We start from the raw sequence: 26,230 nt of genomic DNA, 5'->3' as shown, positions 1-26,230 counted from the left end.
ATCAGTCATTGCCAACTCTTGCTATAGATCGAAATAAACACATTCAGAAAAACATGGTGCAAAAAAATATGCAACATCACATTTAACTTAATCTTACGGAATTGTCCATCTGAACATGGCGCCAAAACCCTTGAAGAGCTTGCCGCTACGAACAATGCACAAGGAGTAAATTATACGCGACATAATGAGGACATGACATAAATAAAATTATAAAGATAAAAATATATCATCATGTAGTTTACTAGAGTGTGAGACGACGATTATTATTTATTTTTGGTAAACCATGGTAGTTGATATAATATCATATAAACCATATCAGTCAATTAAAACATATTAGATAAGTCATATACAATATGTTCCATCGAAAAAATATTGTTCCATTTTGGCTTGATTTCGATCTTGTTCACCGACTAAAATCACAGCTATTTCGGTTCCGTTTCCAAATTGGGATAACTGGATTATGAATTTTTCGGGGGATAATTCCAGTTTCTGTTTTATGGCGTATTGTGTGGTGTAGCTAATTCAAGAAATTCACTGGCTTCCATTTCTACGTCCTGGTGATCCCTCAAGAAACATAGATTAAAGAAAATGGTATTGGAAATTATGGAACCAAACAATTGTATTCGAGGTTGCTGCCACAGTCAGACGATCCCTCTTCATCTCCGCCCTTCTTCTTACTCCATTGCTTCCCCAATTGCCCGAGGTATGTGTGGAAATAATCCACGCAACATTATTTTTTCGAGGATCGTATATTCGTATATCAGCTATGAGTATACTTTTTGCTTAAATATCAACTGGGATTTTCTGGATTTTTGGTTTCAAGGGGCGGAGAGTGTGGTTTACGGAGCCGTTCTTGATGGTACGAAAGTGGCCGTGAAGAAACCGATTTTATCCACTTCCGACGACCTCGACAAATTCCACAAAGAATTGCAAATACTCTGGTTATTTTTCTTTCTTCTTATGATATTTATCGGGAAAACACCAGGTTATGGGAAAAAAATTCCGAATATTGTATGAGCTTAAAACTACTGTTGGCATATTTTTCTTTCTTGAGCTTCTGGGTCGCGGTATTGCGGTATCAGCATGTTTCGAGGTCAATTCCCTAAACACAATTCCTTTCTATATGTAGTTTTGCTTGGTCTTGTCACTTCTAGCATTTTTGCCTCCATTATGACAGACCTTGGTTATCTTGTTAGATTTACCGTCTACAACTTTTTAAACTCACAAATATTGCAAGATTTGGTTATACAGATGAATGCATGCGATTGAGTGGAATTCAGCTCCCGTGGATAAAATTAGAATCCTTTGTGTAGAGTGAATTTGATAGTCTTTGTGATTATCATGTAATGCTCATTTGTATTTAGAAACAATATTTTTGGCGCACTATAATTTTTTCTTGGGATATGATTGCTGAAGCAAGGTAGATCATCCTGGAATATTAAAGTTGGTGGCGGCGCATGCAAGACCGCCAAACTACATGTTTTTCTTGGAATTTTACGAGGCTGGAAATCTAGCCCAGAAACTACACGTTGAAGAATGGAGTCCAAGCATTGGTCAAGCAGTTAAAATCAACCTTTATTTAGGTACAGACACGCGTCTCTGATGAATCTTAGTAGTAGTTGGCGTGTCAATAAATTTTCTTGGTATATTGATGATTAAAGCAGGGGGGCATTAACTATCTCAGAAATTGATGGCATGATAGAGTATCATCTTAACTGTGACGTGGTTGATGCTTTGCCTTTTGAACTACATTTGGTGCTTAAGTGTTGTTTGCCTCAAGTTCTTTGTTCTATCTTGGTTAATAATTCATTTTTTTTAAAAAAATTTAAAAATAGCTGGCAGCGTCAATCAGCAAAGTGGAAATTGTAATATATTCTTATTTTTTGTAACTCTTGCACGTGCATATGATAACTAAACTTGGTAAAAACAACGCGTCAGGCAAATTTGTTCTATCATATGCTGTGACCACAAATTAAAATGAATATGCATAGCAGATTCTTATTCTTTCAATCCCCAATTATTGCTAATTCGAACAATAACTTCTCTGAATTTATTCCTTTAATGATGGATTTAAGGTGAGTTTCATGGTGTGGGCAAATTTAACTTGCACTTAAGGTTATTGTATCGTGTCTATTATGGTATCTGACTTCTAGTTTTGCAGAGTGTCTGTACATTTTTTATCTTCTTTTTCGAAGATCAACAAATGCAAATTTGGTAGTCGAACTGGAAGAGGACATGCCATTAATTAGAAATCATAAAGTTTATCTTTGCTGCCTCTAATATGATTTTCTTCTCGAAACTGCCATAAAATTTGAATGAATTTGTGTTTTGCACGCCAAATTCAGTAGATGGAAATGGATTTATTTGACGAATATGTAATACATGAGATGGCAGATTAGCGTGGGGGTGGATGATGTGCTCCTGAATTGCAACTGTTTTTCTAAACAAGTAGATCCAAAATAAGGTTCACTGGAGATCTATGTCGACTATGTTTTATCCTCCTCTTTTATGCCATTATGGTTTGATCCTTTGATGAGTTGACTGGCTGGTTTCTGAACTATCTATTCAGTGATCTAATTTTTCTTTCTTCTTCTCTTTTGACCTTTTCAAGATGGCAGATTCTTTGTTTTCTGTTTGCAGCAAAAGCTCTACAATATCTTCATAACCTTGGGATTGTGCATAGGGATGTGAAACCAGCAAATATTCTTGTAACGTCTTCGACGATCTTTTGATGCATCCAAACTTATAACACTAACTACACATTTGAATTTTTTGTGAACTTTAATATTTTTACTTGCATGTGGCATCTGTTGCACTTATCTTGAATGAGATGATGATTTATGCAGTGTTCTGTGCAGCTTGACGAGAATTTTCATCCGCATTTAGCAGACTTTGGTTTAGCTGAGCACAAGAATAATCTTAAACAAGTTTCCGCAGCAGACTGGAAATCTGGCAAGCCAACAGGTGGCTTCCACAAAAGAAATATGGTCGGTACTCTTATTTACATGGCACCTGAAGTGCTGAGAAAAGAGATACACACCGAAAAATCTGATGTTTATAGTTTTGGAATCACAATTAAGTAAGAACTTCCCAATGATTTGTTATGTCTTTGATTGACGAAAATTGAATGTTGTTCTTATGCTCGTCTAATTCCTTGAAATGATTCTCTGGAGCATATTATTTTTTTTTGATAATAGTTGTTTAGCAATCATGAGAAGCAAAATTGCTTCAACAATTTGTTTGAGGTCTAATCTGTGGCATTTTCTTATTATTAAAATTCACGTGAGCTGATTCCAAAAAATAAAAATAAAAAATTCACTTAGAGCTTGAGTTATAAGAGCTGTTGGCCAATTCAAGGTGTTACTGATGCTTGGGATTGGGTATATAGCCTTGCATTTTGTGCTGCTGATGCTTCGAAGAAATTGATCTCACCTTTTGCTGTATCTATTTTAGTTATTTGCTTGAGAAGTAGATGTCTAGTTGGGTGGAGTTGAAATGTTATGAAGTGGAAATTACGGGTTTGGCTTTAAAAATGAAATTTATTGAAGTTCTGCGATTAGGGTGAATTTATCTATTGCAGTTGCCTAATGGGTACAACAAGAGACCTCTAAGAGCCTTGACTAGCGGCCCCTCAATATCAAGACTTTATGATTGGGTTCTGCTTATTGTAGCTGCACCATGTTTAAGGAATGATGAATTTTGAGCATGAAGAAAACGATAAAAATAACTATACGATAGGCCTGCGTAATTGGAGAACAATTTTACTTCTTTTAATTTATTACTGAAATGTAATTTTACCTCTTTATTTGTCCCCAAATTCTGTGATACTTGAACCTCTATATGTTGCAGTGAGCTTCTTACTGGTGTAATCCCATATACCGATCTTCGAGCAGAGGCACAGGTTATCACTTATTTTTTTGCTTTTTTGTACCAAGAATACTGGAGAAAAAGGGAAATTAATGTGGTGGAAGGTGGAGAAATAAAGTAAAAATTTACCTTTTCCTTTTCCTTTGTTTACGCATACTCGTTTGAAGAAAAAGAGCGTCAGCTAATTTGTATAGAAAGGATAAGTTGGCATCAAATATTTTTTCTTTGCAAATTATGCCAGGTTCTATTGCCTGCGCTGTTGCGAAGGAGAAAACATCGTTTTGAAAATCAATGATGCTTGTACAGTGATGGTGACATTTTGCACTTTTTACCTTGTATTTACTGCAAAATCGACTACTATCAACTTCTAGTTTGTTAGGAATCCTTGCATCTTGTATTCCCATGAGTTTTGCCCTCGCACACTTCTTCCAGTCTTCTTTTGAGCAGCCTCTCTCTTAGTATTGGTCATGGAACTTCTTAATTACAGAACAGAATCATATAATTCGGTAATCTCAAAACGCAGTTCAAGATAAATAATACTCAAACATACTGAGTTCGTGTTAAACAGCCACGTTGTATTTTATTTCCTTTTTAATTGTTGTTTATATTGGTGGGTCATTATTGATCTTCTGGGCTTATTACATTTAACATGCTGGTGGCAGGCGCATACAGTCTTGGAAATGAACTACACCGGGCAGCAACTTACAGCTGCTGTGGTTTCTGAAGGCTTGCGACCGGTTCTAGCTACCCCTGAGTCCGGTGCTTCAACCAAGTTCATCTCTTTGATACAGAGATGTTGGGATGCAGACCCTCAAAAGAGGCCATCTTTCAATGAGATTGTTTCAGAACTTGATGTAATGTTTGAACGCGAAAAAGGAGTGAATAAAGATGACGCCTTTGTCAACTCTCGTATATCTTGTGGGCATACCCATGAAACAACCATGCAAAGTTATCAAGAACCAATTAACTGGTTTGCCCATGGCAAAGGGTTTTCACCAAGTGATTTGCTTACTTCTCATAATGTTCGGGGCACGTGGTTTCACTCTTCAAACAATTCTTTGGTGTACCACCCAGTTCTCTCTTGGGGTTCCTTCTCAACTTGTGGAAGAAGAGAAACCATGGAGGATTCACATTTTTTAATACCCAATTTCTGTAATGAAAAGGATGTCCATTTTTTTGGGATTTTTGATGGTCATCGAGGTATATGTAAATCCACTTTCTAATGACATCAATGCAAACTCTAGGGATTATTAACTCTCGAGTTACTGTTTTCCTGTTCATTTGGGGAGAAAGGGTAAATAGATTAAGAAAATAAGGTTAGAAAATATCTCTTTCAGAGACAAAAGCTGCCTTTCTGGTTGAAAATTGGGGGAAGAGGAACGAATGTTTTCTCATGGCAAGATTTCTCAATTGCCTGGTCACTCAGTATTTTGTTTTAGGTTCAGCTATTATAGCTGTTTGACCTTTTGAATATTTTGCAATTGACTTGTGCAAATGGCATCAAGAAACAAATACAAGCTCCTGTATTATGTGCAGGTGCAGCTGCTGCTGAGTTTTCAGCTGGGGCTCTACCTGAATTTTTGAGGACTCAGATTTCAGCGTGCAGGTAAAACCCTTCTCTTTATAATCTAATTTTGAGTGTTGTAGAGTTACTTATCTTTATGTATCTGGCTTGTGTGCAGTCCTTCTAAAGCACTAGTAGAAGCTTTTGTTAGGACCGATATTGTCTTCAGGAATGAGATAAACTCTCAGCGTAAATTAACTGGAGTTATTCAAAAGGACTTCCACCCTGGTTGTACTGCAGTCACTGCTCTTATAGTGAAAAACAAGCTATTTGTTGCTAATGCCGGCGATTGCAGAGTGATTTTATGTCGTACAGGGAATCCCTATGCTTTAACCAGGGTGAGCTGGAATTTATGTAATTATATAAGTCCTCCTGATTTCCTTTGAGTTTACCTCAATCCCATTTTTCCCTCTTTCCCTAGAATTCCTCGGTCCACCTCTGCAAGGTGTGTGCTTTTTTTTTTTTTTAATTGGACGGCTTCAATATAGTAGGACCATGTTGCTAGTTGTCTTGAAGAGAGAGAGCGAGTCATTAGTGCTGGTGGAGAGGTTAAATGGCAGCTTGATACATGGAGGGTTGGTCCTGCCGCTCTCCAGGTAATTCACTTAAGTAAAATTAGTGTTAACAATTTTTTTTGATGAAGGACAAGATATAAATATGTGCATTTTGTCTCTATAATGTTTTGTGATTTCTGTATCCGATATTGCTTTGTCTTTTGTCATTATGTTCTTTTATCAGGTGACACGATCCATTGGCGATGATGATCTAAAGCCTTATGTAACTGCAGAACCTGAGGTTGATGAAACTTTACTATCGGCAGAAGATGAATATGTAGTAAGTCATATTTATTTGGGAAGCCATTTGCAATAGATATTTGGGTGTACATAATTTGTTGCCTAAACTCTAGAGTCTAGATAATTGTTGCCTAGAATCCAAGTAATGGGAACTATTAATTAATTTCTGGTGTGTGTAATGTGTTCTGGTCTTATGCATACTTCTGAGGCATATTAAAAGCTGTTATCGGACCACTTTTGTGAAATCAAACTTTTAGGAAAAATGGTTTTTAATTCATGGTGTATATCCAAATAATATATATTTTTTCCCAATCACTCCTAAATAAATATTTACATCTTTTTTCTTTTCTATTGATTATAATATGTGTAATTAATTTTGCAGGTGATGGCCAGTGATGGGCTGTGGGATGTCATGAGAAACACAGACGTCGTTAGCATCATCAGAGACACGGTGAAAGAGGCTGGAATGTGCGCGAAGAGATTGGCGACTGAAGCTGCAGCACGAGGCAGCAAAGATAACATTACAGTTATCGTTGTTTTCTTACGTCCAGTATCTACGGCAGAGAGAATTTACTAGCTGTGATATTATGTTTTATTCGCGTAAATTTGATTTGTAAAAAATGAACTGTAGGTGGTGATTTTGAAGAATTCGAACTAGTTTTTCAGAATGATAAATTACTGGTGATGCGGACAAGTTGTGTTCTTTTTTATTTTGAGTTGGGGAGGATATTTTTTATTTTATTTTTGTATTGTTGGGTCTCGAACCTTATATTTTTCTCTAAATTTGAGATGAGTTACAAGTCAATTGACGGATATGTTATGAGATATGTTTAGGTGCAAACAGCAATAAATATGCTTCCTCCATGTTTCCCAATGTTCTTTTTTTTAGTGGTTCCTCCATGTTTCCCAATGTTCTTTTTCTTTCAACCACTCAAGATTTCCATTTTGTAGTAGGGACGAATAAATTTTGAACATTTTTAATCGAAATGCAATTCGTCGATCATATGGGTCCATATTATATATAATTAAGCGAATCCTAATTATAAAGGGAAAAAAAAACATTCAAATTTTGTCTGACATATATTTTAATAAATGCTTAATTAATTTTATTATATATTTTTAATTCATGGGTGTTGGACACTCGCAACTGACCAACTAAGTTATTGTTATTCTTCTGCAAGTGTCAATTCTCATCTTATTATATCTTCCATGATGTCGTGTAAGCCTGGTGGAGGGGTTCTGGTAATTCTGTATCATCTGACGTATTTCGATGCTTTAGATATAAAGAAATCAGCAGCTCTGTTTTGTTATCTATAAACATGAACTTTTACTTCTCATTCTCCGCAAAATTATATTATATATTTCTTATAATAAATTTTAATACACCATAACTTAAACTATCTATGGAGATCATCAAAATCATTTATATGGCATCCATATTCCTTGTCCTAATTATACATATATAATGATTAAAAGTAAGAGTAAGTCTTTTATGAGATCACGAGCTTATATTAATGAGACAGGTCGATCTGATCTATAAGTAATATTTTTGGCATTAAAATATAATTTTTCATGAATTTGATCATATTGGAAACTCGCATCATAAAAGTGATATGTAAGACTGTCTTACAAGATTTTTTGCGTACAAACAAAAAACTTTTAAAAGATATTAAAACTAACACTATCAAATTTTGTTGGGTATTTGAGATTTTTTTTTAAAAAAAATTTGATTGCATTTACTCGAGTTTTTGAAAAAAGAGGTATCCTTTTAATTTTTCACCTCCCATATCAAAATAAATTTTCTTGGCGTGCAGAATTTTGAAAAAATTATAATCTTGTACTCCAATATCTAAAATTTTGTAATGTATAATCACAGCCTAGTAATCTCATCTTACAAGAGATCAAGGAAATTAACCATATGCTTAATGAAATCAGAAAAGATGGTAACGCGTTTTGGATCTTTTTCTTCCTTTGCTTTCTGGAATTTCCAGTGAATAAGTTAAACAATATTATTCCATGCTTACAGTTTCCCACTCTGCTTCTGGAACTGATTGTGACACCTGATAATCTTCTCCCGTCGTGTCGGAAGCATTGCCTCTTGATTTTAGGTGAGAAACCAATTATTATACATTATTTTTGTGACTAAGTTTTTCTGTTACATGCGTTGTTTAGTAAAAGCTTTATCTTGTTGGGATTCATTTGCTTGCTAATGACAGTCCCATAACGTGTTAATGACCCTCCCTGTTTTCAAATAACGGCGTAAATGAGTATGGATTTGCGAGTTCAAAACAAATTGACTAGAGGATATATCTAACACAATAAAAAATGAAGGTTTTATCGCAGCCTGACATAAAAATGTGTCTGACATGTGTGCTTTATCTCACAGTGGAGATGAAGAAGGGAAAGATCTCTGGTTGAAGGCAAAATCCATTTTCAGTTTGTCACTTAGAAAATGCTCGCAGCCTATACCACTTAAAGAAATGCTTAAAACTTGGGATACTTCTGCTCGCGAAGTGTTTCAGGAGTTTGCTGAGCAAAGGGGAGGTGGTAGTTTTAGCTCAAGATACGGCAAGTGGGAAAATGATATTGCTACATTTCTAGTTCCCTAATTTTTTCTCCTTTTTCGCGGAAACATTTGTATAGTTAGAAGCTGATGCTGTAGAGCATTTAATTATGTGTATGTAATTTGGAAATGTTGAAAGTCTTTTCTTCCTTCTGGTAACTTTTCTCAACTCTTCTGATAGTCCATTAATCTCTGTTTTATCAGTGTAAAAATGACCAACCTGCCCGGATGTTTTTTCTTTTCACCTTTGTCATTTATACTTTTGGTTCTGGTACTTGTACTGGTCATATGCAGGTGACTTCACCGAGAAAACAATAGGTAATAACAGTCGGGAATCTGCACATGGTGCCAAATCGAGGTGGAGCATGTTGAGATTTTTGAACTCGGTTTAATTGAGCATGAGTCGAGCTCGAGCTTGTCTACAAATTCACGAAAATGCCCTTTACTGCATATGTAATTGTGGACAAACGACAAAAATATTAATTTAAATCAGATTCACACAATGATAATACTAATAATATTCATTGCCTGGGCTCGATTGTTTGAGGAGCACACGAGCCTGATAAATTAAAGCTCGAGTTTAACTCAAGCACTACTTATGAGTAATTAGCAATTACAAGACAATGTTTTTCAGCATTGTGGATTTTGAGATATTCTAAAATGAATAGAAGGAATTAGCAATTAGGTTTGTTTGCATCCTAATCAGGAAGAGAAATTTAGTGCTATCTTGAGTGACAACTCTATATCAAACTGATAGCTGTGACGTTCTGCAATACAAACAGATACTTGCAGCATTTGGCATCCTAACATTCAAAATTTTTACTTCTTTCAATAGGTTACTTAAAATTACAAGTCACAATTTAAAGTATAAGTTCCAACACATACACATATATCACTAAAAAGATCGAAATGGCAAAATTATGTATATTCCACAGGCAGAGGCTGGTACATCCATATAATTGTAATAAGCTACATCACCAAAGCTCTAAAAGCAGCACAAACTTCAAGGAACAGAAATGGAGGTCCCTTTAACTGTTGCAAATCCAATACGTACAACTCTCCACTTGCTTTGTATAGCTGGGAAATTGTAACTATATTACATACTTGTCTTGTGCACAAAATTTTAGCAGAAAAATGAAGTTTTGATCATTACTTGTCCGGAAACATAGGACTACAAGAGTTCTCTTTAACTAAATGAATTTTTTTTAATAAAAGATTGGGGTTGCAGCGTTTGAAAGTTTATTATAATTTATACTCCACTTCTATCTGTCTGTGCCATCTCTCATTTACTTGTAAGCAACATTGAGCCAAGAATCGCCAGTTCAAATAGATAACATGAATCAAAACTCACCTGAATTTCGAACTTGACAGCATCTCCAGATCCAATACAAATTCCTCTACTGGCAGATACCGAACACCTTGAAGGAGGTGGTGACCACAAGCACTTCATATTATAGCTTCCAATTCTCTTCCATTTCACATTCAACCGATGGAAAACATTTAGAACTTCTACCATTGTTTCTCCTGGACTCGCCTGTGACTGAACATAAACAAAATTTAACAGAAAGAATGATAACTAGCATGTTGAAAGATTTTCTAAGATCCGAGCCCCACGACAAATATTACCTTCAACCCAAGAGTCCAATTACTTTGTCCATGCGAATCTGATTCTGAATATTTCTGAAGATTATCCGTGCTCAAACTTTCTTGGTTTTGAATATGGTTAGTGACTTGAACCAGAGGGCGGCTATGCAGCAACATAGTGTATGTAACCGTGGCCTGAAATGCCAAAAGAAGTTTTCTTATGGCCAAATAATAAAAGAAAAACTACAACGTTTAAGTCGGCTACAACACCTCGTTCTGCAGATGATTCTGAAGCGATCCAATGACTTCTCGAATATCAAATCCCTTTCGAACCATATCTTTCACAACATCTATATCGACCTTTTCCAAAAGTCACGAGAAAAGGTCATTCTTAAGTTCAATCATTTATAAGATCAGTAGGTGTGTCAAGGTCCAGGCTCCAGGCTCATGGCCCGTGCAACACGTGCACATTTCTCACAAACTGAATCGGGTCGTGTATTATTAGATGTGCTTATCCTTTTCTCAATATAAGATTATCCAAGAAAATGCACCTACCTTTTCTGTTTGGTTTAAATAATCTGGTGATGGATTCGCGATATATGGGGGAAGACGTATCATAAACCATGGGTGCCTACGTATTTCAGGGATAGATATGCGCTTCATAGGATCAACGACTAGTATTCTTGAAATCAAATCCTGAGCACTCTCGGACAAGAGATTCCCAACAGGGTATACTCCACTCTACCAATCAAATAACTTGAATCAAGAAATAACTTTCAACCGCTGTAATTTTTTTTTAAAAAAAATAAATAAATTTCAGTTACCTTTATCTTAGCATATAGGCCAGGAATATTATCATCATCAAAAGGGAGCCTCCCACAAAGAAGGGCGTATAAAATAACCCCACAACTCCACACATCCACCTCTGGACCGGCATATAGTTGCCTACATATGAGCTAGTAGAAAATAATGTAAATATAAACTAGTAAGTTTATGACAAGGTAGAATTAGTTTTGCATAGGTTGAAAAACCTCCGGAGCTGCATAATTTGGGCTTCCGCAGGATGTTTTAAGAAAATGTCCATCACGCATAACGTTTCCAAAACCAAAATCAGCGATCTTGACATTATGTTTCGAATCAAGGATTAGATTTTCAGGCTTCAGATCACGATGCACAATCATGTGATGATGACAGTACTCGACTCCTGAAATGATCTATTCTGACATCAAGTAACATGCTGTCTTGATTAGAACAATCTTTCTCAACTACAACAGAGTATCACGGCCTCATACCAGTTTTACAAGAATCCTATATACCTGTTGGAAAAAGTGGCGAGCCTCGTCCTCTTCTAGTCTACCATGTTCTGTGATATAGTAAAACAGTTCACCGGAGTTCATGTACTCCATCACCACATAAACCTTTGTCGGTGTATCTATCACCTCGAAAAGTCGAACTACGTGAGGATGAAAGAGTTGTCTCATAATGTTGATTTCTTTCCTGACTGAAACATAATGAAGAAGCACAAAAACACACAGAATCATAGTGTTAGAATCTCGATAAACACAAATTTGACATATTCAATTAATCCATGACCTAGAATGCACAGAAAAAGTAGGCCTTGTATACCTTTTTCTGCTTCAGAATTATCAATTGATTGGCGATCAAGAATCTTTATGGCAACTTTAAGCCCTGTTAAAGTATGTACTGCTAATTTTACTTTACCAAAAGCGCCAATACCAAGAGTCTTTCCGAGCTTGTAACGTGGTAGAACGTTTCGGCTCGATTTGCCACGCCTTCCGAAACTTCCTCCATCCATCTTAGGACTACCAATACATATGCATAAAGATGAAATGTTCATTGATACCCAGAAAAAAAAAAAAAAAAAAAAAAAAACCACTTTTCACATACACTAATCAAAGCCTCAGCTTAATTAATTTCGAGTTAAATTCAGCATAAACATGCGGTTCCACCTACCATGTTAAGTTTTCGGATTAAACCAAGCTATGATTAAAGTAAGAAAGTCACACAATAGAATCCTCAACAAAATAAAGATGCTAACTCGAGATAGTTTATACAAATTATGAGGCTAATTCAAGAAAATTTATGCAAACTTGAAGAAAACATAGACAAAATCATCAATCTAAAGATTATGCGGCAATCATACATCTGAAATATGATCGGTACCTCACTTGAACAAAATCACATGCTATAGTGATGTTTTTTTTTTTGTTTGTTTGTTTGTTCGTATTAAATGTATTTACAAAGTAATAATAGTGAGCGTAAAATAGCAGCAGAGATTGAATTATATATTTGATTAAACGAAGACTCGAGTTGTGTTCTCCGTCAAGTAAAGTGCGAGTTGATTCGGACACCATTAAACAAAGTGAATGTTCTTTGGACTCAACGTTGACGAATCTATAACAAACAAAAGTTACTTCGTGGGAGTAACATATCAAACCAAACTTATGAAAAATATGACAGCAAGGCGAAATTGTACTTTTTTGTCATATATAGAAATCAGATGAATTGGTTTATTACTCCACAAACTCGAGTTTTTTCATTATGATTTTAAATTCCGTGTTATTCAAATTAATTGCATAGTTACGGATAGAAAACGGATTTTTTTTGTTTGTCGATAAGATACATTGAGCTGTTATAACCCCGATAACTTACAAAATCATTCGGCTAGAAGTTCATATACTTCAGCAACTCTAACATCGGATCTAAGATGAAATTTATTGGTTGTGTGATTGGTCAGTATAAGCCTCCGATCCTTTGATTGGATGTATTCTTTGATTATTATATGCATTAAATAGGAATAATACTGATCTGCATTAAATTATAAAAAAAAATGGCGAATCAAACGTCAAGGGTGGAATTATCCAAAGCTGATTTTGAGGGTGTACAGGTACACACACAGTTAGTTGGAGAATAAGAAAATTTGATCTTTTGTTTGTTCCTTACTTTTGTATTAAAGTATTGATTCATGCGGCCTTGTCCCCTGTTTATTATACTAAATAATGGATATATATGAAAAAAATTATTGTGTTGAATGCACACATGGAACTATATGTTTTGCATGAATTACAAAAAACTCGAATACTAACCATTAATTTTCACAGAACCGCCACCTGTTTTGATGTACAATATAGAGGAAATCTAGCTAGAAATTGAAGGCCAAAATTAGTTACTTGTCATCCACAGTTGCATCCATGACATTGACACCACCGAAGCTCTGAAAGCAGCACACACTTCAAGGAATAGAAATACAATTCTCCACTCGCTTGTTACAGCTGGGAAACCGTTACTATATATTTTCACATACTTTTTGTCTTATGCATCAAATTTTAGCAGAAAAATGAAGCGTGAATTAAATCGTCCAAAACCATATGACTACAGGAAAAAGAAAGAAAGAAAAGTTCAAATCTTGGGTTGCATGATTTCATGTGTCTCTCTCTGGGCAGTTTTGAGCCAAGAATCTCGATTTTAGAATACAAAAAATGAACCAACACTCACCTGGATTTCGAATTTAATAGCATCTCCAGATCCAATACAAATTCCTCTACTTGCAGATGTTGAATACCTTGAAGGAGGTGGTGACCACAAGCACTTCATATTATAACTTCATATTCTCTTCCATTTCACATTCTACCCTTGGAAAACGTCTAGATCTTCCGCTATCGTTTCTCCTGGACTTGCCTGAGACTAAAGGAACATGACGGAACCATACAGGCAGAACGATGGAACGTTAATTGGCATGTTGATAAAAGACTTCCTAATATCCAAGTCAGTGATAAATACTACCTTCGAGCTTAAGGGTCCGATTACTTTGTCCGTGTGAAGCCGATTCTGAATATGTCTGAAGATTATCCGTGCTTGAACTTTCTTGGTTTAGAATATGGTTAGAAACTTGTACTGGAAGGCTGCTATGGAACAACAAAGAGTACGTAACAGTGGCCTGAAACGCCAGAAGACGTTTTCTTACAAATGAAGATCTATGAAGGTGTAATTTTGACGTTTGATTCTGAAGGGATCACATCACTTCTCGAACATCGAATCCCATTTGAACCATATCTTTCACGACATCGATATCAAAAAAGTTAAAAGAAAATGTCAGCCTTAAGTTGGAAAAAATGGCTCCCCTTGTGTTCATTCTGAACTTGATAAAAATAATTAATCAAAGTTAGTAAACCAATATTGTATGGTCTTGAAAACACATTCACACTTTTCTTACACCGGGATCGAGTACTACACTATCCAAAAGAAAACACTTACCTACTATGGTGATGGATTCACGATAAATGGTGGAAGACACATCATAAACCATGGAGGCATACGTATTTCAGGGATCAATATTCGTTTCATATGGTCGACGACTAGTATTCTTGAAATCAAATCTTGAGCACTCTCAGACAAGTGATTTCCAACAGGGTATACTCCACTCCACCATTCAATGACTTGAATCAAGTGATTATATTCAACTGTTATAAACTATAAAAACAAAACAAAAAAAATCAAAATTTGGATCACCTTTAACTTAGCATATAGGCCAGGAAGATTATCATCTGCAAAAGGGAGTCTCCCACATAGAATGGCATATAAAATAACACCACAACTGCACACATCTACCTCAAGACCAGCATATAGTTGCCTACATATCATAAGTTTTATCAGCCAATTTGAATCTATCTGATTCATATTGTTGCTTATAAGTTATTGAACTCGAGCCAATTTCTAACACGTTCAAATTTATTTCAAAATCAAATGACTAAATGAATTTGATAGTTAACAAATCAAACCATTAACAATATTTTAATATTCATCAATATATAATATGCTCAATATTGACTAACAAGATATCACATCTTGATAATCTACTTCATATGATATAAATTGATCTTGAGTTCTAAATCAAATTCAAGATCTAAATAAAATTCGTTTATGAGATTTGAATCGATCTTCGAACCACCGGCCCAATAAAATTTTAATTCAAACACAAATAAGATCGTATTTGGATTTTTTGCGTCGAAAATCAATCCTATAAACTAAATGTCTAAATTACTTAGACAATTAGTGTCTCAATTTTAAAAAAATGAAAATATTTAAAAACCATTGACCTATGATAAGAATGTATAGAAAATAAAATATGATGATACCTACATGGGCCTGATTCGTCTGTTGGATCAGCCCAGCCCATTGTAAGACCCAAAGTTTTTCCCGACCCTTTAAATTTGCCCGGCCCGTTTTAAGGGTGGGTCCTTTATTAACGGGAAAAGTCTGCACTTTTGAATTACATTCCCTCCAATTTGCGGCATGAACACTGCCACCATAGAAATATTATTCTCTCTGCTAAACTCTTGCAGTCACACAAGATCATTGAAAAAAATTCAAACAGTTCACCAGAAAATAATTTCTTCAGGTTTGCAAAAGAACTTAGCTTTATGTAAAAACCTCATTAATCTTTACATCTCATGCAGAGCATATAAATCAGCAAATTCAGTTTTTCTGAGCATAGAAAACCCGTTAGATATTACGTTATGGAATGGATTATTGGCAGCGTATACGAAGAATTTCATGTATACAGAGGCACTTACGTTGTACGAAAATTTGCTTCAGTTCCCTTATTTGAAACCAGATAGTTACACATACCCAAGCGTGTTGAAGGCTTGTGGTGGATTGAGGAGAGTTGATTTCGGGGAAAGGATTCATGCAGATTTGACAAAATCTGGCCTTTTATCAGATGTTGTCATTTCTAGCTCTTTGATTGCTGTGTACGCCAAGTGTGGTTTGTTTGGAGCAGCTGTGAAGTTATTTGATGAAATGCCCGAAAGGGATTTGGCTTGTTGGAATAATGTGATTTCATGTTACTATCAAAGTGGGCAGTCTGAAAAGTCTTTGGAGTACTTTGAAAGGATGAGGAGTTTGGGGTATAAACCCGATTCAGTGTCTTTTACAACAGCCATATCTTCATGTGCTAGGCTTTTGGATTTGGAAAAGGGGGAAAGCATTCATGAAGAACTGGTGAGGAGTGGGGTTGCATTGGATGCTTATGTGAGCGCTGCCCTTGTGGATATGTATGGTAAATGTGGATGCTTAGAGAAGGCTAGAGAAGTTTTCAATGAAATTCCAAACAAGAGCTTGGTTTCATGGAATACAATGATTGGAGGTTATAGTCAGGTTGGGGATAGTTTTTCATGCATTAAACTTCTAGTGAGGATGAACCAAGAAAAACTTATGCCGAATTCGACAACTCTAAGCAGTCTGGTAATGTCTTGTGCTAAATCGGCCCATCTCCTTCACGGAAAATTTATCCATGGCTACATATTAAGAAAAAATGTGGAATGTGACGTCTTCATCAGAAGCTCATTAGTTGATCTGTACTTCAAGTGTGGATGCATCACGCTTGCTGAGAAAGTATTTACCATGATGCCTAAAACAAATATTGTTTCTTGGAATGTAATGATTTCTGGATATGTATCAGCAGGCTGTTACTTTGAAGCGCTGAATATATACAATAACATGAGGGAAGCAAGAATAAGCCCTGATGCGATAACATTCACTAGTACTCTTTCAGCTTGTTCACAAGTATATGCACTAGAACGGGGCAAAGATTTACACAAGTATATCATTGAGAGTAAGCTTGATTCGAATGTTATATTGATGGGCGCTGTTCTTGATATGTATGCCAAGTGTGGTGCTGTGGAAGAAGCTCTAGGAGTGTTTAATCAGTTATCTAGAAGAGATTTAGTGTCATGGACTTCGATGATAGTTGCTTATGGTTCTCATGGTCGATCATTCGAAGCTTTGAAACTTTTTGAGGAAATGTTACAATCTAGTATACAGCCAGACAGAGTCACCTTTCTTGCAGTGATTTCTGCTTGCAGTCATGCAGGTTTAGTTGACAAGGGACGACATTTTTTTAACTTGATGATTAATGATTATGGTATCCAGCCTACATCTGCTGAATACTCTTGTCTTATGGATCTCCTAGGACGTGCTGGCAGGCTACATGAAGCTTATGAGCTGCTAGAGAATGCACCTACCATGAAAGAGGATGTCGAGTTGTTAAGCACACTATTTGCTGCTTGTCATTTGCATGGGGATATAAACTTAGGGGAGAAAATTGCAAGTTCCCTTATTGAGAAGGATCCAGACGATATATCGACTTATGTGGTTCTAGAGAAGATGTATGCTGCAACCAAAAATTGGAATGAAGCTCGCAAGATTAGATTGAAAATGAAAGAAGTCGGGTTGAGAAAGAATCCAGGGTGTAGCTGGATTGAAGTTGATAGGGAAATCCGGTCATTTTTAGCCGAGGACAACACATCCCCCGGTGCTGAGTCTGTTTTTGACTGTTTAAGTTTGATGTATAGTCACATGGAGAAGGATGAAAATGTCAATCAAGCAGCTCTGTAAATAAACAAAGCAAAGCTAGTAATTAGTAGGGTATGCTGACGGTAAGCATAAGCAGCGAATACTTAGTAGACACCTCAGATGGTCATAACAAAAAAGTTATCCGCGTGGATTTGTTTACTGTTGTTGGATTTGTGTGGGCAATTGCCTTGTGTGGCTGTCTACGTGACATAGATATCTATTCTATTTTATTAAAGTTGAGGATATGATAAAAATCGTCAAAGACACTAAAATATGTATATTTATTTTTGCCCTTCTATTATGGACAAATTAACCAAAATTATTTTCAATCAAAATTGCAGTGTAATCATTCACTATTTCTTATAATTATATTTTAATTTTTATTTAAATATAAATCAAATGAATTATAAAAAAAATACTGTACAAGCAAGCAACATGTGTATCGGTATACTAATTTGAATGGTGCTTCAATATCCAACTTAAAAAATTGGGTTCAATTGCATAATTGAACGATTAGATTGTGGCTGATACTTGAGCAACGAGTTGCAAGAATAATGTCGGGGAGTGGGATTGTTGAGTCTGGCTAACCAGCAGTTGCCCAAGAGTGGGATTGTTGAGTCTGGCTAACCAGCAGTTGCCCAAGTATCATGTATAAAGGCCTATTTCGGTACGATATACCGGATTTTTAAAAGGATATCATATATCGTGCTGAAAAATGAGTATCAATACAATATCAAATTTCGGTATGACATAAATTCCATATTGTTCTTACCAAAAAAATTTGGTATATCGAAATTTCGATACAGTATCGGTATAATACCGGCTGTATCGAAACTAAAAAAAAGGTTGGTTTATTCACATCGAAATACCGAATTTTTTTTAATGTCATGCCGATATCGAAATACCGAATTTTTTTTAATGTCATGCCGATATCAAAATTAACATTATATTATATTTTTAAAATATACATATTTTTGGATATTTTGGTATATAGAAAAATTTGGTACGATATAAATTTATATCATACCTAAATTTATGGTATACCGTTAAATTCGATATGTACAGTATTTTTTTGTACAGTAAGCATGATATATCGAAATCCTCAATATTTTTTCGCAATCTTACATTTATAGTTGTATAAGTGGCTCAATGATTGAATCTCAGAACTTGATAGATTTTGTAGTTTAAAATATTCAATTTCCATTTTGTTATTAATTATAATTTTGATATAAATTATAATGGATTCGAGATTGATACAACAACAAATTTGACAAGATACACTTAGTGTTTTGTAATAACTTATTTTAATGTTTTCAAGCTTTTAGACAATGAATATTTGAAAATTATATATAAAAGTTGAAAAACACTTAAAATAAATTTTTGTAAACATTAATTTAATCTAGTGTCATTTATCATCCGAATGGTGGCCATTTCAAAGGGACCTTTTTTCCGAACATTTCTCACTCCAATAAGAGTAGGTTTTTTGTGAAACGGTCTCACGAATTTTTATCTGTGAGACGGGTCAACCCTACCGATATTCACAATAAAAAATAATACTTTTAGCATAAAAAGTAATATTTTTTCATGCAAGACTCAAATAAGATATCCGTATCACAAAATACGACCCGTGAGACCGTCTCACACAAGTTTTCACCCTCCAATAATATTCACTAACTTGCAGGAGTTTGAAGAAAATTATCAAAAATGAACCCTCTGATTATAGAAATCGACATGTTAACAGCAATGACAACAGCATCCAAACAAGAGACCGGAAAGAGCTTTGCTGTTTCAGATGTACATTTGATCCATAAGAATTAGCCAATTGATATTGCATGTGTCCTAGTTACCAGTAGTCTTTACACGAACAGGCACCATTATGAAAGTGATGGAAGCGATATGTATCCCTTACAGTGATAGTTCTATTGACAACCTTTGACACTAATTTAATCCAATTGTGACAATCAATACATACACGCAAATTCTTCATCACACGCAAGGGAATATTATTATTCAAACTTAGAAGTCCAAATGCAACAGCTAACTTTTCACTGTGAATATGTGCTGATGGATCCTTCTGCTCCAATTCCAAATCATTCCATAGGCTGTTACGATCTTGTACATAACCAATTGCAGCCACCTGCTCGTTCAGATCCAGCAAGTAGGTGTATATCTCATCTGCAAGAGGATGGAGTTTATCACCAGCAAAAAATGCATGAAATATATTTTTTACTTCGACCCAACTACGGCCAGGCTCTTTCTTAACACCTCTTTCTTTCATGAATTGTCTTGCTCGATCCCGATACTCCCATTTCCCTGTAACAGCATACATGTTTGACGTGAGTACATGAGAAGCTGAATCTTCAGGTTCTAATTCTAAAAGGTGCTTTGCTGCAACTTCGCCAATTTCTGTGTTCTTGTGAACTGTGCAGGCACTTAAGAGGGTTCTCCAGACCATTGCATCTTGTTGAATTGGCATAGAATCCACAAATGCTCTTGCACGTCGCAATTGGCCAGCCCTCCCAAGAATATCAACAACACAGGCATAATGCTCTGGTTTTGGTACCAACCCATGCTGTTCATGCATGGATTCAAAGTAGCTCAACCCCTCCTCTACAAATCCTATATGACTACAAGCTGACAAAACACCTACATATGTTACATGGTTTGGCATGATTTGCAACCTTTTCATTTCCTCAAAGAGCTTTATGGCTTGTCCACCATATCCATGTTGGGAATAGCACGTAATCATAGCATTCCATGAAACTTCATTTTTCTCAGGTGTCTCAATGAACATCCTTTGGGCACCATGTAGGCTTCCACATTTTGCATATAATGTAATCAACACATTACATACTTCAGCTTCAGAGCTGTTACCAGTTTTCATTATATTAGCATGAATTTGCTTGCCTAGATTTATATTTGTTAAATTTGCTGCAGCACTAACTGCAGACCCATAGGTGAACACATTAGCATCCTCTCCAGCTTGAATCATTCGGCAGAAGACCTTCAGCGCTTCCTCATTCAGTCCGCTCTGTGAAAAACCCGATATCAATCCATTCCACGAAATATTATCTCTATTGCAGATTTTCTGGAATGTTGTGTATGCTTCTTGTATACGACCGCATCTAGCATAGAGACATATAAGTGCATTACCAATCGAAAGATACATTAAGTAGCCAGAGACTATAGACTGACTATGAATTTGACGTCCTTGATTGAGAGCTTGAATTCCAGCACATGCACTAATTGCACTCGCTAATCCAATTCCATCTGCTTTAATCCTTAGTTCTTGCATCTCCTTAAAAACATTAAGAGCTTCAACAAACATGTCATGCTGTGTATATCCAGCAATCATGGATGTCCAAGAAACAACATCGTCTTTACTAAAACGCTTGAATATTTTCCAAGCAGTTCCCAATTCTCCAAGTTTAACATACATATCTATAAGCACACTACATGCATAGACATTTGGCTGGAATCCATTTTTTATAACTTGGGTGTGAACCTGCTCTCCTAAATCAAGAGCTCCAACAGAAGTACAGGTTCTCACTATACTCGGATAGGTGTACTCATTAGGTTGCAAACCAGCAGTTTGCATTTGCGAATAAATACGGAATGACTCTTGGAGATCACCCAGCTGTCCATATGCTACTAGCATCACATTCCAGAGGATCACATTACTGGATTGTGTTTCGGAGAAGAATTTATGGGCTGCTTTAACATCCATGCATTTTACATACAAGTCCAGTAAAGAACCCTCGACTATTACATCCAAACACATTCCTGCCTTTATTGCATATGAATGCAGTTGCATTCCCTTATGAAGAACCCCCATTGATGCACAAGCGGCCAAGATACAAGCAACAGTAACGCTATCAGGCTTCAAGGATACCATCAGCATTTTCTCAAATAACTGGAGAGATCTCTCATTTGATCCTAGCATAGAATATCCTGAAATCAGAGTGTTGTACGAAACCTTATCCTTTTGTTGCATTTCAATGAAAATCAGTTCAGCGGCTGTTAAATTCCCACATCGAGAATAAAGCGCCACAAGAGAATTGCACACAAAGAGTTCTGATGAAAATCCCCACTTGTAAATTATAGCATGAAGTTGTTCTCCGAGTTCATAGGAGTCTATTTTAGTGCATGCACTTATAATGCTTGAGAAGACGTACGGGGTAGGGAAGACTCCAGATTTTCTCATCTCATTGTAAAGGAGAATACCTTCCACTTCACAACAATTTTGGGACAAGCCTGATATCATGGCAACCCAAGTACCGCTGTCCCTCGTGTACATGATGCTGAAAATTTGAAATGCACAATCTACAAATTCATTCTTCAAGTAAAAATCTATTAGGGAATTACAAACGAGTGGACTTGCAAGGAAACCAGAATGGACACATTTAGCATGAATCTGCTGAACATACTGAACAGAAACTTTAGTTCCACCGCAAGCCCTCAAGGCATTAGCCACAACAACCTCATCCAGAGCGACATTATTTTTGAACTTTTGCGAGCATAAGCTAAAAGCTTCAGCATGTAACTTCTTACCTGTAAAACCACACAAGAAATATCATTTCTTTTTCCAGGAGGTAAAATTTCTACAGCCCAGAACATGGTTTTCCACAGTCCGAATCCAGTTTCTTTTTCACCATTTTACAAAATAAAGTACACGAAAAGTTTACCAGGTTAAAATAATTTTATTACTTGAATTGAAGTGTTTTCATAGAGGAATCAGTTTATCTATTAACAAATTGATAAAATTTAATTTTTTACTATAGTTGTTGCATTGTTGCCTCTGGCATTGACCTCTTTGTCTTTCATCATTGGTAGTACAAAACTATGTATGGAGACACAAAACATGCATCATAAACACAATCACATCTAGTCGTTTGTAAAGTGCCGAAAGGTCGCATAGGGTAGACATAACACGAGTGGAATGGAAATGAGATCAAAGCAAGAGGTCTACTAGCTTGTCAGAGGTTGATCGTTCTAGTTAGATCCACAAGATCCATGAGCTTTATTAAGATCGGATATCTCACTTTGGTATCACCTTCATTCTACCATCATGTTATGTTTTACCCTAAGGTTTTCTGAAACATTACTAGTTTAGATTTTGATTTAGTTGTACACGTTGTAACTCAGTGTATGCTTTCCGACTAAATGTAATCCATCACAAAAAGGTCGCCATAAAAAGCCAAGACTCAATTGTGGCCATGGGGATTATTATATGTTATTGATTTGTTGTGTAATGTTTATGTCAAATGTCACAACAGATGTTTGCATTTTTAGTGCGATTAAATACCATTGTCTTACTTACAACTTTAATCATTCTTCTTGTTCATAATTTATTACATATAATTCTCGGTACTTCAAGAATATATAACTTTTGTCAATGATAAAAATTAACCAAATAGATAAAAAAGGTTTAAAATGGGTTGAACTTTAAAAACCTCAAAAACATCATCAGAATCAACACTGCATGATTGGAGTTTCAAGAAACAGCATACAAACAAGATGACTAGAAGTCAGAATACCTTTAGCAAATGCAATTGTCAATATTTCAGCATGAACATTATGGGTATCGAGTGACCATCCTTTCCCGAGGAGTAAATGCACCTTGATTGAGATCAAGGGCAAAGTTCTTGAGATCCTCATAAATATGTTTTGAGTGGCTATCAGGCAAGCAGCAAATTTAAACATGATTAGGCTATGCTTGTATGATACGTGTAACTTTGGTATAATATGTGAGAATGAAGTATATCTAAAGATAGAGTCATTGGTCAAAGAAGATGAGAAATGACCTGTACAATCGTTAAAAATAAAAGAATTTGGAAACTCATTTGGCCTCGCCGATACTGGATGCTGCTAGAAGCCGCTGACTAGTTCATGTTCGCTGGTTCATTAGCAGTATAGGTGCCAATAATACAAGATAGATTCATGTGTTTGTTGACTGCGATTCTGCTGATAATTCGAGAGTGGCTGGATTTATGGACTGGTGGATTATTCGTATTGATGGCAGAGAATGAGTGCGGACAATGGTATTTTGGTGTTGTGGTATTTCATCTAACAGTTGGAGAAATACAGGTTTGGCATTTCACCGAACAAATACAGGACGTGGCGTATGCTTTACGCAGTTAACGCTCAACGAAAATCGAACAGTAGGAACATAAATTTAACAAGCGGAATCATCACCAGCCGCTGCGGTCTGAGCTGCGCACTTAGCTCGCGGATAGCCTCTGGGAATGTTGGCGAAAGCGGGGTGAAAGAAACAAGGCAGAGTCTGCAGTCAACAAGATGGGTGTGGTCGTTGCTAGCGTGCAGGCTGTGATTGGGTTTAACCTTGTTACATGGTCCCCTATTTTACGGTGAATTGGCTGTAATTGCTGTTTTTCTATCTCTCTAGGGTTTTACACTCGGACCCATTTCCTTCTTCTATCCTAATCAATCATGACTCAATGTCAAGAAGAGTTATTGGTTGCCCATTTTGAGCAACATAAGATTGAAGTAAGCTATCACTCCATCTACCTCCACGTTTTTTTTTTGTCGGATTCGTGCTAGCGTTTTGAGTTTTTTTTTTTTTTTTTGGCGGTGAAATGGGTTTTTTTTTCTTCGATGTAGTTCACTGAAGTAATCTGTCACTGTTCTGTAGCTTGTTTAAGATTTTTTTTTGCTATAACCGGTGTGGGGAAACATGTTGAATATGGTATCTGGTACTGAGAGGAAGCGTGGAATTAAATTTTGATTTGCTTGTATATTCTTATTTCTGATCTTGGGTTTATCTGAAAGCAAAAGGGTCATATTTTAACCATCTATCTAAATTTTGTTTTCTTTTTTTTTCCACACGCGTTCTAAGCTATTGATGGGTTGAGTTGTCTACGATACAAATTTATCATCACGTCAAACATTTATTTCCAACTTGGATTTTGTTAAAGTGGTTTCTATCCCTCGTTGTTTTTTAGGCAACTTGTGAACTTATAATGGTCCATACCACTCTTGTGGACTGTGGTCATTGTTAGGATTTGATTTTGGGACAATAAAGCTTAACGTGCCTAAAATAAAACAAAAGGAAAGTGTGCAATCATAATTGGTTGTTTATCGGGTTCAACTGCTTCTTGCAGGATGAGTGGCCTTTGATCGAGGATGATGATGGCGACGAGGAAGATGACGAAGGGGATGAAGATGATGTAGAAGGTAGATGGTCAACCTTGATTTTGACCCTGTTGTTTGCTTGATTAAGATATTTGCTTGCTGATCTATGCACTTTTCTTCTACCTTTTTAATCCAAAATTTAGTGGGCTGTTGAGTTATGGTTCTAGGCATTCATTCATAGATTTTAAGCTCCATGTTTTTTTGTTTTCATTATCAGATTTGATTTTGGAAATGACATTCAACAGGTTCTAGCATCAGTTGTAGTTGACAAAACAATATTTATCGAACGGTAACCTTATTTGGTTTTGAACTTGCTAAATTTGTGAGTTTCTGTTTTTCAAGTCAGGGATGAGTAAATGTTTTCAAGTTCTGGTTGAGCATCACTACAGCTGGAGCAGTATTGCTAATTATTTAACAAATAGTTTCAGATAGATGTGGTGGATCCAAAAGAATACGATTTTGGTCAAGTTTCACTTCTAATTCTGAAATCCTTCTGTGTATGTTTGCATCAGCTTAAGCGTATGTAAACAATGTATTCATTTCTTTTTGTAGGACAAGAAGATGCTAGTGGTAAGTCGAAGCAGAGCCGTAGCGAGAAGAAGAGCCGCAAGGCAATGCTAAAGCTGGGAATGAAGTGTATTCCTGGTGTTAGCCGAGTCACTGTTAAGAAGAGCAAGAATGTTGGTTTCTTTGGCACTTCTTTTTTACCATTCCAACCAAGAATTCAAATGGACATTGTCACAGATAATTGAATTTCTCCAACTGTTGGTTTCAGATCTTATTTGTCATCTCAAAGCCAGATGTTTTCAAAAGCCCAAATTCAGACACATACGTGATTTTTGGCGAGGCTAAAATCGAGGATTTAAGTTCACAGTTGCAGACTCAAGCTGCAGAGCAGTTCAAGGCTCCTAATATCAGCAATGTTACACCGAAGATCGAGCCAACAATTGCACATCATGATGATGAGGATGTAGATGAAACTGGAGTTGAACCGAAGGACGTAGAGCTTGTGATGACTCAAGCTGGGGTTTCTAGAGCCAGAGCAGTCAAATCTCTTAAGGATGCAGATGGAGATATCGTCTCGGCCATTATGGAACTCACAAACTAGATAGATATTGGCATTTAGATTGTATGCCTATTACAATGTCTGCTTTAATTTGAACATCCCCGAATTTTGAGTTCAGAGGTTTGCGGTAATCTTTTCTGTTCTTTTCTTGCGAGGCCGTGTGCACTGAATCAGTGTCCCGGATGTTCTACATTTTTTGACATTTCCTTAATTTTGCAGTTTGTATTGTATTCATGATGCCTGTGTTTCTATACCTGATGGAAAAT

General features: G+C 36.1%; 5 protein-coding genes across 15 annotated transcripts; 3 read left to right on the top strand and 2 right to left on the bottom strand.

The window, feature by feature from the left end:
- Window positions 1-361: 361 nt before the first annotated feature.
- On the top strand, window positions 362-7,019 carry LOC142552043 (protein kinase and PP2C-like domain-containing protein). 8 transcript variants are annotated; one of them, XM_075661636.1, is made up of 13 exons: window positions 362-703; window positions 824-941; window positions 1,417-1,583; window positions 2,641-2,708; window positions 2,847-3,079; window positions 3,850-3,984; window positions 4,109-4,178; window positions 4,530-5,067; window positions 5,404-5,473; window positions 5,550-5,769; window positions 5,923-6,027; window positions 6,170-6,265; window positions 6,608-7,008. In XM_075661636.1, exons 1-13 carry the CDS (start codon window positions 589-591, stop codon window positions 6,800-6,802), a joined length of 2,130 nt encoding a protein of 709 aa, XP_075517751.1. In that variant the 5' UTR covers window positions 362-588; the 3' UTR covers window positions 6,803-7,008. The 8 variants fall into 8 exon arrangements, 7 of the variants coding, with proteins under 7 accessions (XP_075517751.1, XP_075517752.1, XP_075517754.1 ...); XM_075661637.1 differs by having other exon boundaries at window positions 2,859-3,079; window positions 6,608-7,006; XM_075661638.1 differs by having other exon boundaries at window positions 597-703; window positions 824-1,093; window positions 1,421-1,583; window positions 6,608-7,019.
- A 2,573-nt stretch (window positions 7,020-9,592) lies between these two features.
- Window positions 9,593-12,796, bottom strand: LOC142552042 (SNF1-related protein kinase catalytic subunit alpha KIN10-like). Of its 3 annotated transcripts, none has more exons than XM_075661633.1 (10): window positions 12,537-12,796; window positions 11,999-12,195; window positions 11,689-11,873; window positions 11,404-11,586; window positions 11,197-11,328; window positions 10,928-11,113; window positions 10,643-10,732; window positions 10,415-10,567; window positions 10,140-10,328; window positions 9,593-9,865 (listed from the first exon to the last, which is right to left on the bottom strand). In XM_075661633.1, exons 2-10 carry the CDS (start codon window positions 12,186-12,188, stop codon window positions 9,758-9,760), a joined length of 1,416 nt encoding a protein of 471 aa, XP_075517748.1. In that variant the 5' UTR covers window positions 12,189-12,195; window positions 12,537-12,796; the 3' UTR covers window positions 9,593-9,757. The 3 variants fall into 3 exon arrangements, with proteins under 3 accessions (XP_075517748.1, XP_075517749.1, XP_075517747.1); XM_075661634.1 differs by having other exon boundaries at window positions 12,562-12,796; XM_075661632.1 differs by having other exon boundaries at window positions 12,557-12,795.
- Window positions 12,797-15,681: 2,885 nt separating this feature from the next.
- On the top strand, window positions 15,682-17,922 carry LOC142552041 (pentatricopeptide repeat-containing protein At5g27110). The gene has a single exon (XM_075661631.1). It carries the CDS (start codon window positions 15,686-15,688, stop codon window positions 17,786-17,788), a length of 2,103 nt encoding a protein of 700 aa, XP_075517746.1. The 5' UTR covers window positions 15,682-15,685; the 3' UTR covers window positions 17,789-17,922.
- A 1,542-nt stretch (window positions 17,923-19,464) lies between these two features.
- On the bottom strand, window positions 19,465-23,707 carry LOC142552038 (pentatricopeptide repeat-containing protein At4g13650). 2 transcript variants are annotated; one of them, XM_075661626.1, is made up of 3 exons: window positions 23,551-23,707; window positions 23,284-23,421; window positions 19,465-22,297 (listed from the first exon to the last, which is right to left on the bottom strand). In XM_075661626.1, exons 2-3 carry the CDS (start codon window positions 23,402-23,404, stop codon window positions 19,590-19,592), a joined length of 2,829 nt encoding a protein of 942 aa, XP_075517741.1. In that variant the 5' UTR covers window positions 23,405-23,421; window positions 23,551-23,707; the 3' UTR covers window positions 19,465-19,589. The 2 variants fall into 2 exon arrangements, with proteins under 2 accessions (XP_075517741.1, XP_075517743.1); XM_075661628.1 differs by lacking the exons at window positions 23,284-23,421; window positions 23,551-23,707 and having other exon boundaries at window positions 19,465-21,697; window positions 22,174-22,296.
- Window positions 23,708-24,104: 397 nt separating this feature from the next.
- LOC142552040 (nascent polypeptide-associated complex subunit alpha-like protein 1) lies at window positions 24,105-26,217 on the top strand. The gene is made up of 4 exons (XM_075661630.1): window positions 24,105-24,253; window positions 24,868-24,940; window positions 25,451-25,578; window positions 25,674-26,217. Exons 1-4 carry the CDS (start codon window positions 24,197-24,199, stop codon window positions 26,004-26,006), a joined length of 591 nt encoding a protein of 196 aa, XP_075517745.1. The 5' UTR covers window positions 24,105-24,196; the 3' UTR covers window positions 26,007-26,217.
- The last annotated feature ends 13 nt before the right edge of the window (window positions 26,218-26,230 follow it).

This window comes from Primulina tabacum, chromosome 7, assembly GCF_025594145.1.
Source record: "Primulina tabacum isolate GXHZ01 chromosome 7, ASM2559414v2, whole genome shotgun sequence".
NCBI classification, from domain to species: Eukaryota; Viridiplantae; Streptophyta; class Magnoliopsida; order Lamiales; family Gesneriaceae; genus Primulina; species Primulina tabacum.
Note: the sequence above shows the minus strand (reverse complement) of the source record. Positions and strands in the feature narration are given on the sequence as shown.

Bases quoted from the DNA above. Each gene is read 5' to 3' on its own strand.
- LOC142552038 (XM_075661626.1), bottom strand. From the start codon at position 23,404: ATGAGGATCTCAAGAACTTTGCCCTTGATCTCAATCAAGGTGCATTTA. The intron at 22,298-23,283 runs GTATTCTGACTT...GTGGTTTTACAG, and splicing joins GACAATTGCATTTGCTAAAG to GTAAGAAGTTACATGCTGAA.
- LOC142552040 (XM_075661630.1), top strand. From the start codon at position 24,197: ATGACTCAATGTCAAGAAGAGTTATTGGTTGCCCATTTTGAGCAACAT. The intron at 24,254-24,867 runs GTAAGCTATCAC...TGCTTCTTGCAG, and splicing joins TTGAGCAACATAAGATTGAA to GATGAGTGGCCTTTGATCGA. The intron at 24,941-25,450 runs GTAGATGGTCAA...TTCTTTTTGTAG, and splicing joins GGATGAAGATGATGTAGAAG to GACAAGAAGATGCTAGTGGT.
- LOC142552042 (XM_075661632.1), bottom strand. From the start codon at position 12,747: ATGGTGTCCGAATCAACTCGCACTTTACTTGACGGAGAACACAACTCG. The intron at 12,196-12,556 runs GTACCGATCATA...ATGTATTGGTAG, and splicing joins TGTGATTTTGTTCAAGTGAG to TCCTAAGATGGATGGAGGAA. The intron at 11,329-11,403 runs GTTTTTCAACCT...ATTTTCTACTAG, and splicing joins CAAATTATGCAGCTCCGGAG to CTCATATGTAGGCAACTATA.
- LOC142552041 (XM_075661631.1), top strand. From the start codon at position 15,686: ATGAACACTGCCACCATAGAAATATTATTCTCTCTGCTAAACTCTTGC.
- LOC142552043 (XM_075661636.1), top strand. From the start codon at position 589: ATGGTATTGGAAATTATGGAACCAAACAATTGTATTCGAGGTTGCTGC. The intron at 704-823 runs GTATGTGTGGAA...TTTGGTTTCAAG, and splicing joins TGCTTCCCCAATTGCCCGAG to GGGCGGAGAGTGTGGTTTAC. The intron at 5,770-5,922 runs GTGAGCTGGAAT...TCAATATAGTAG, and splicing joins ATCCCTATGCTTTAACCAGG to GACCATGTTGCTAGTTGTCT.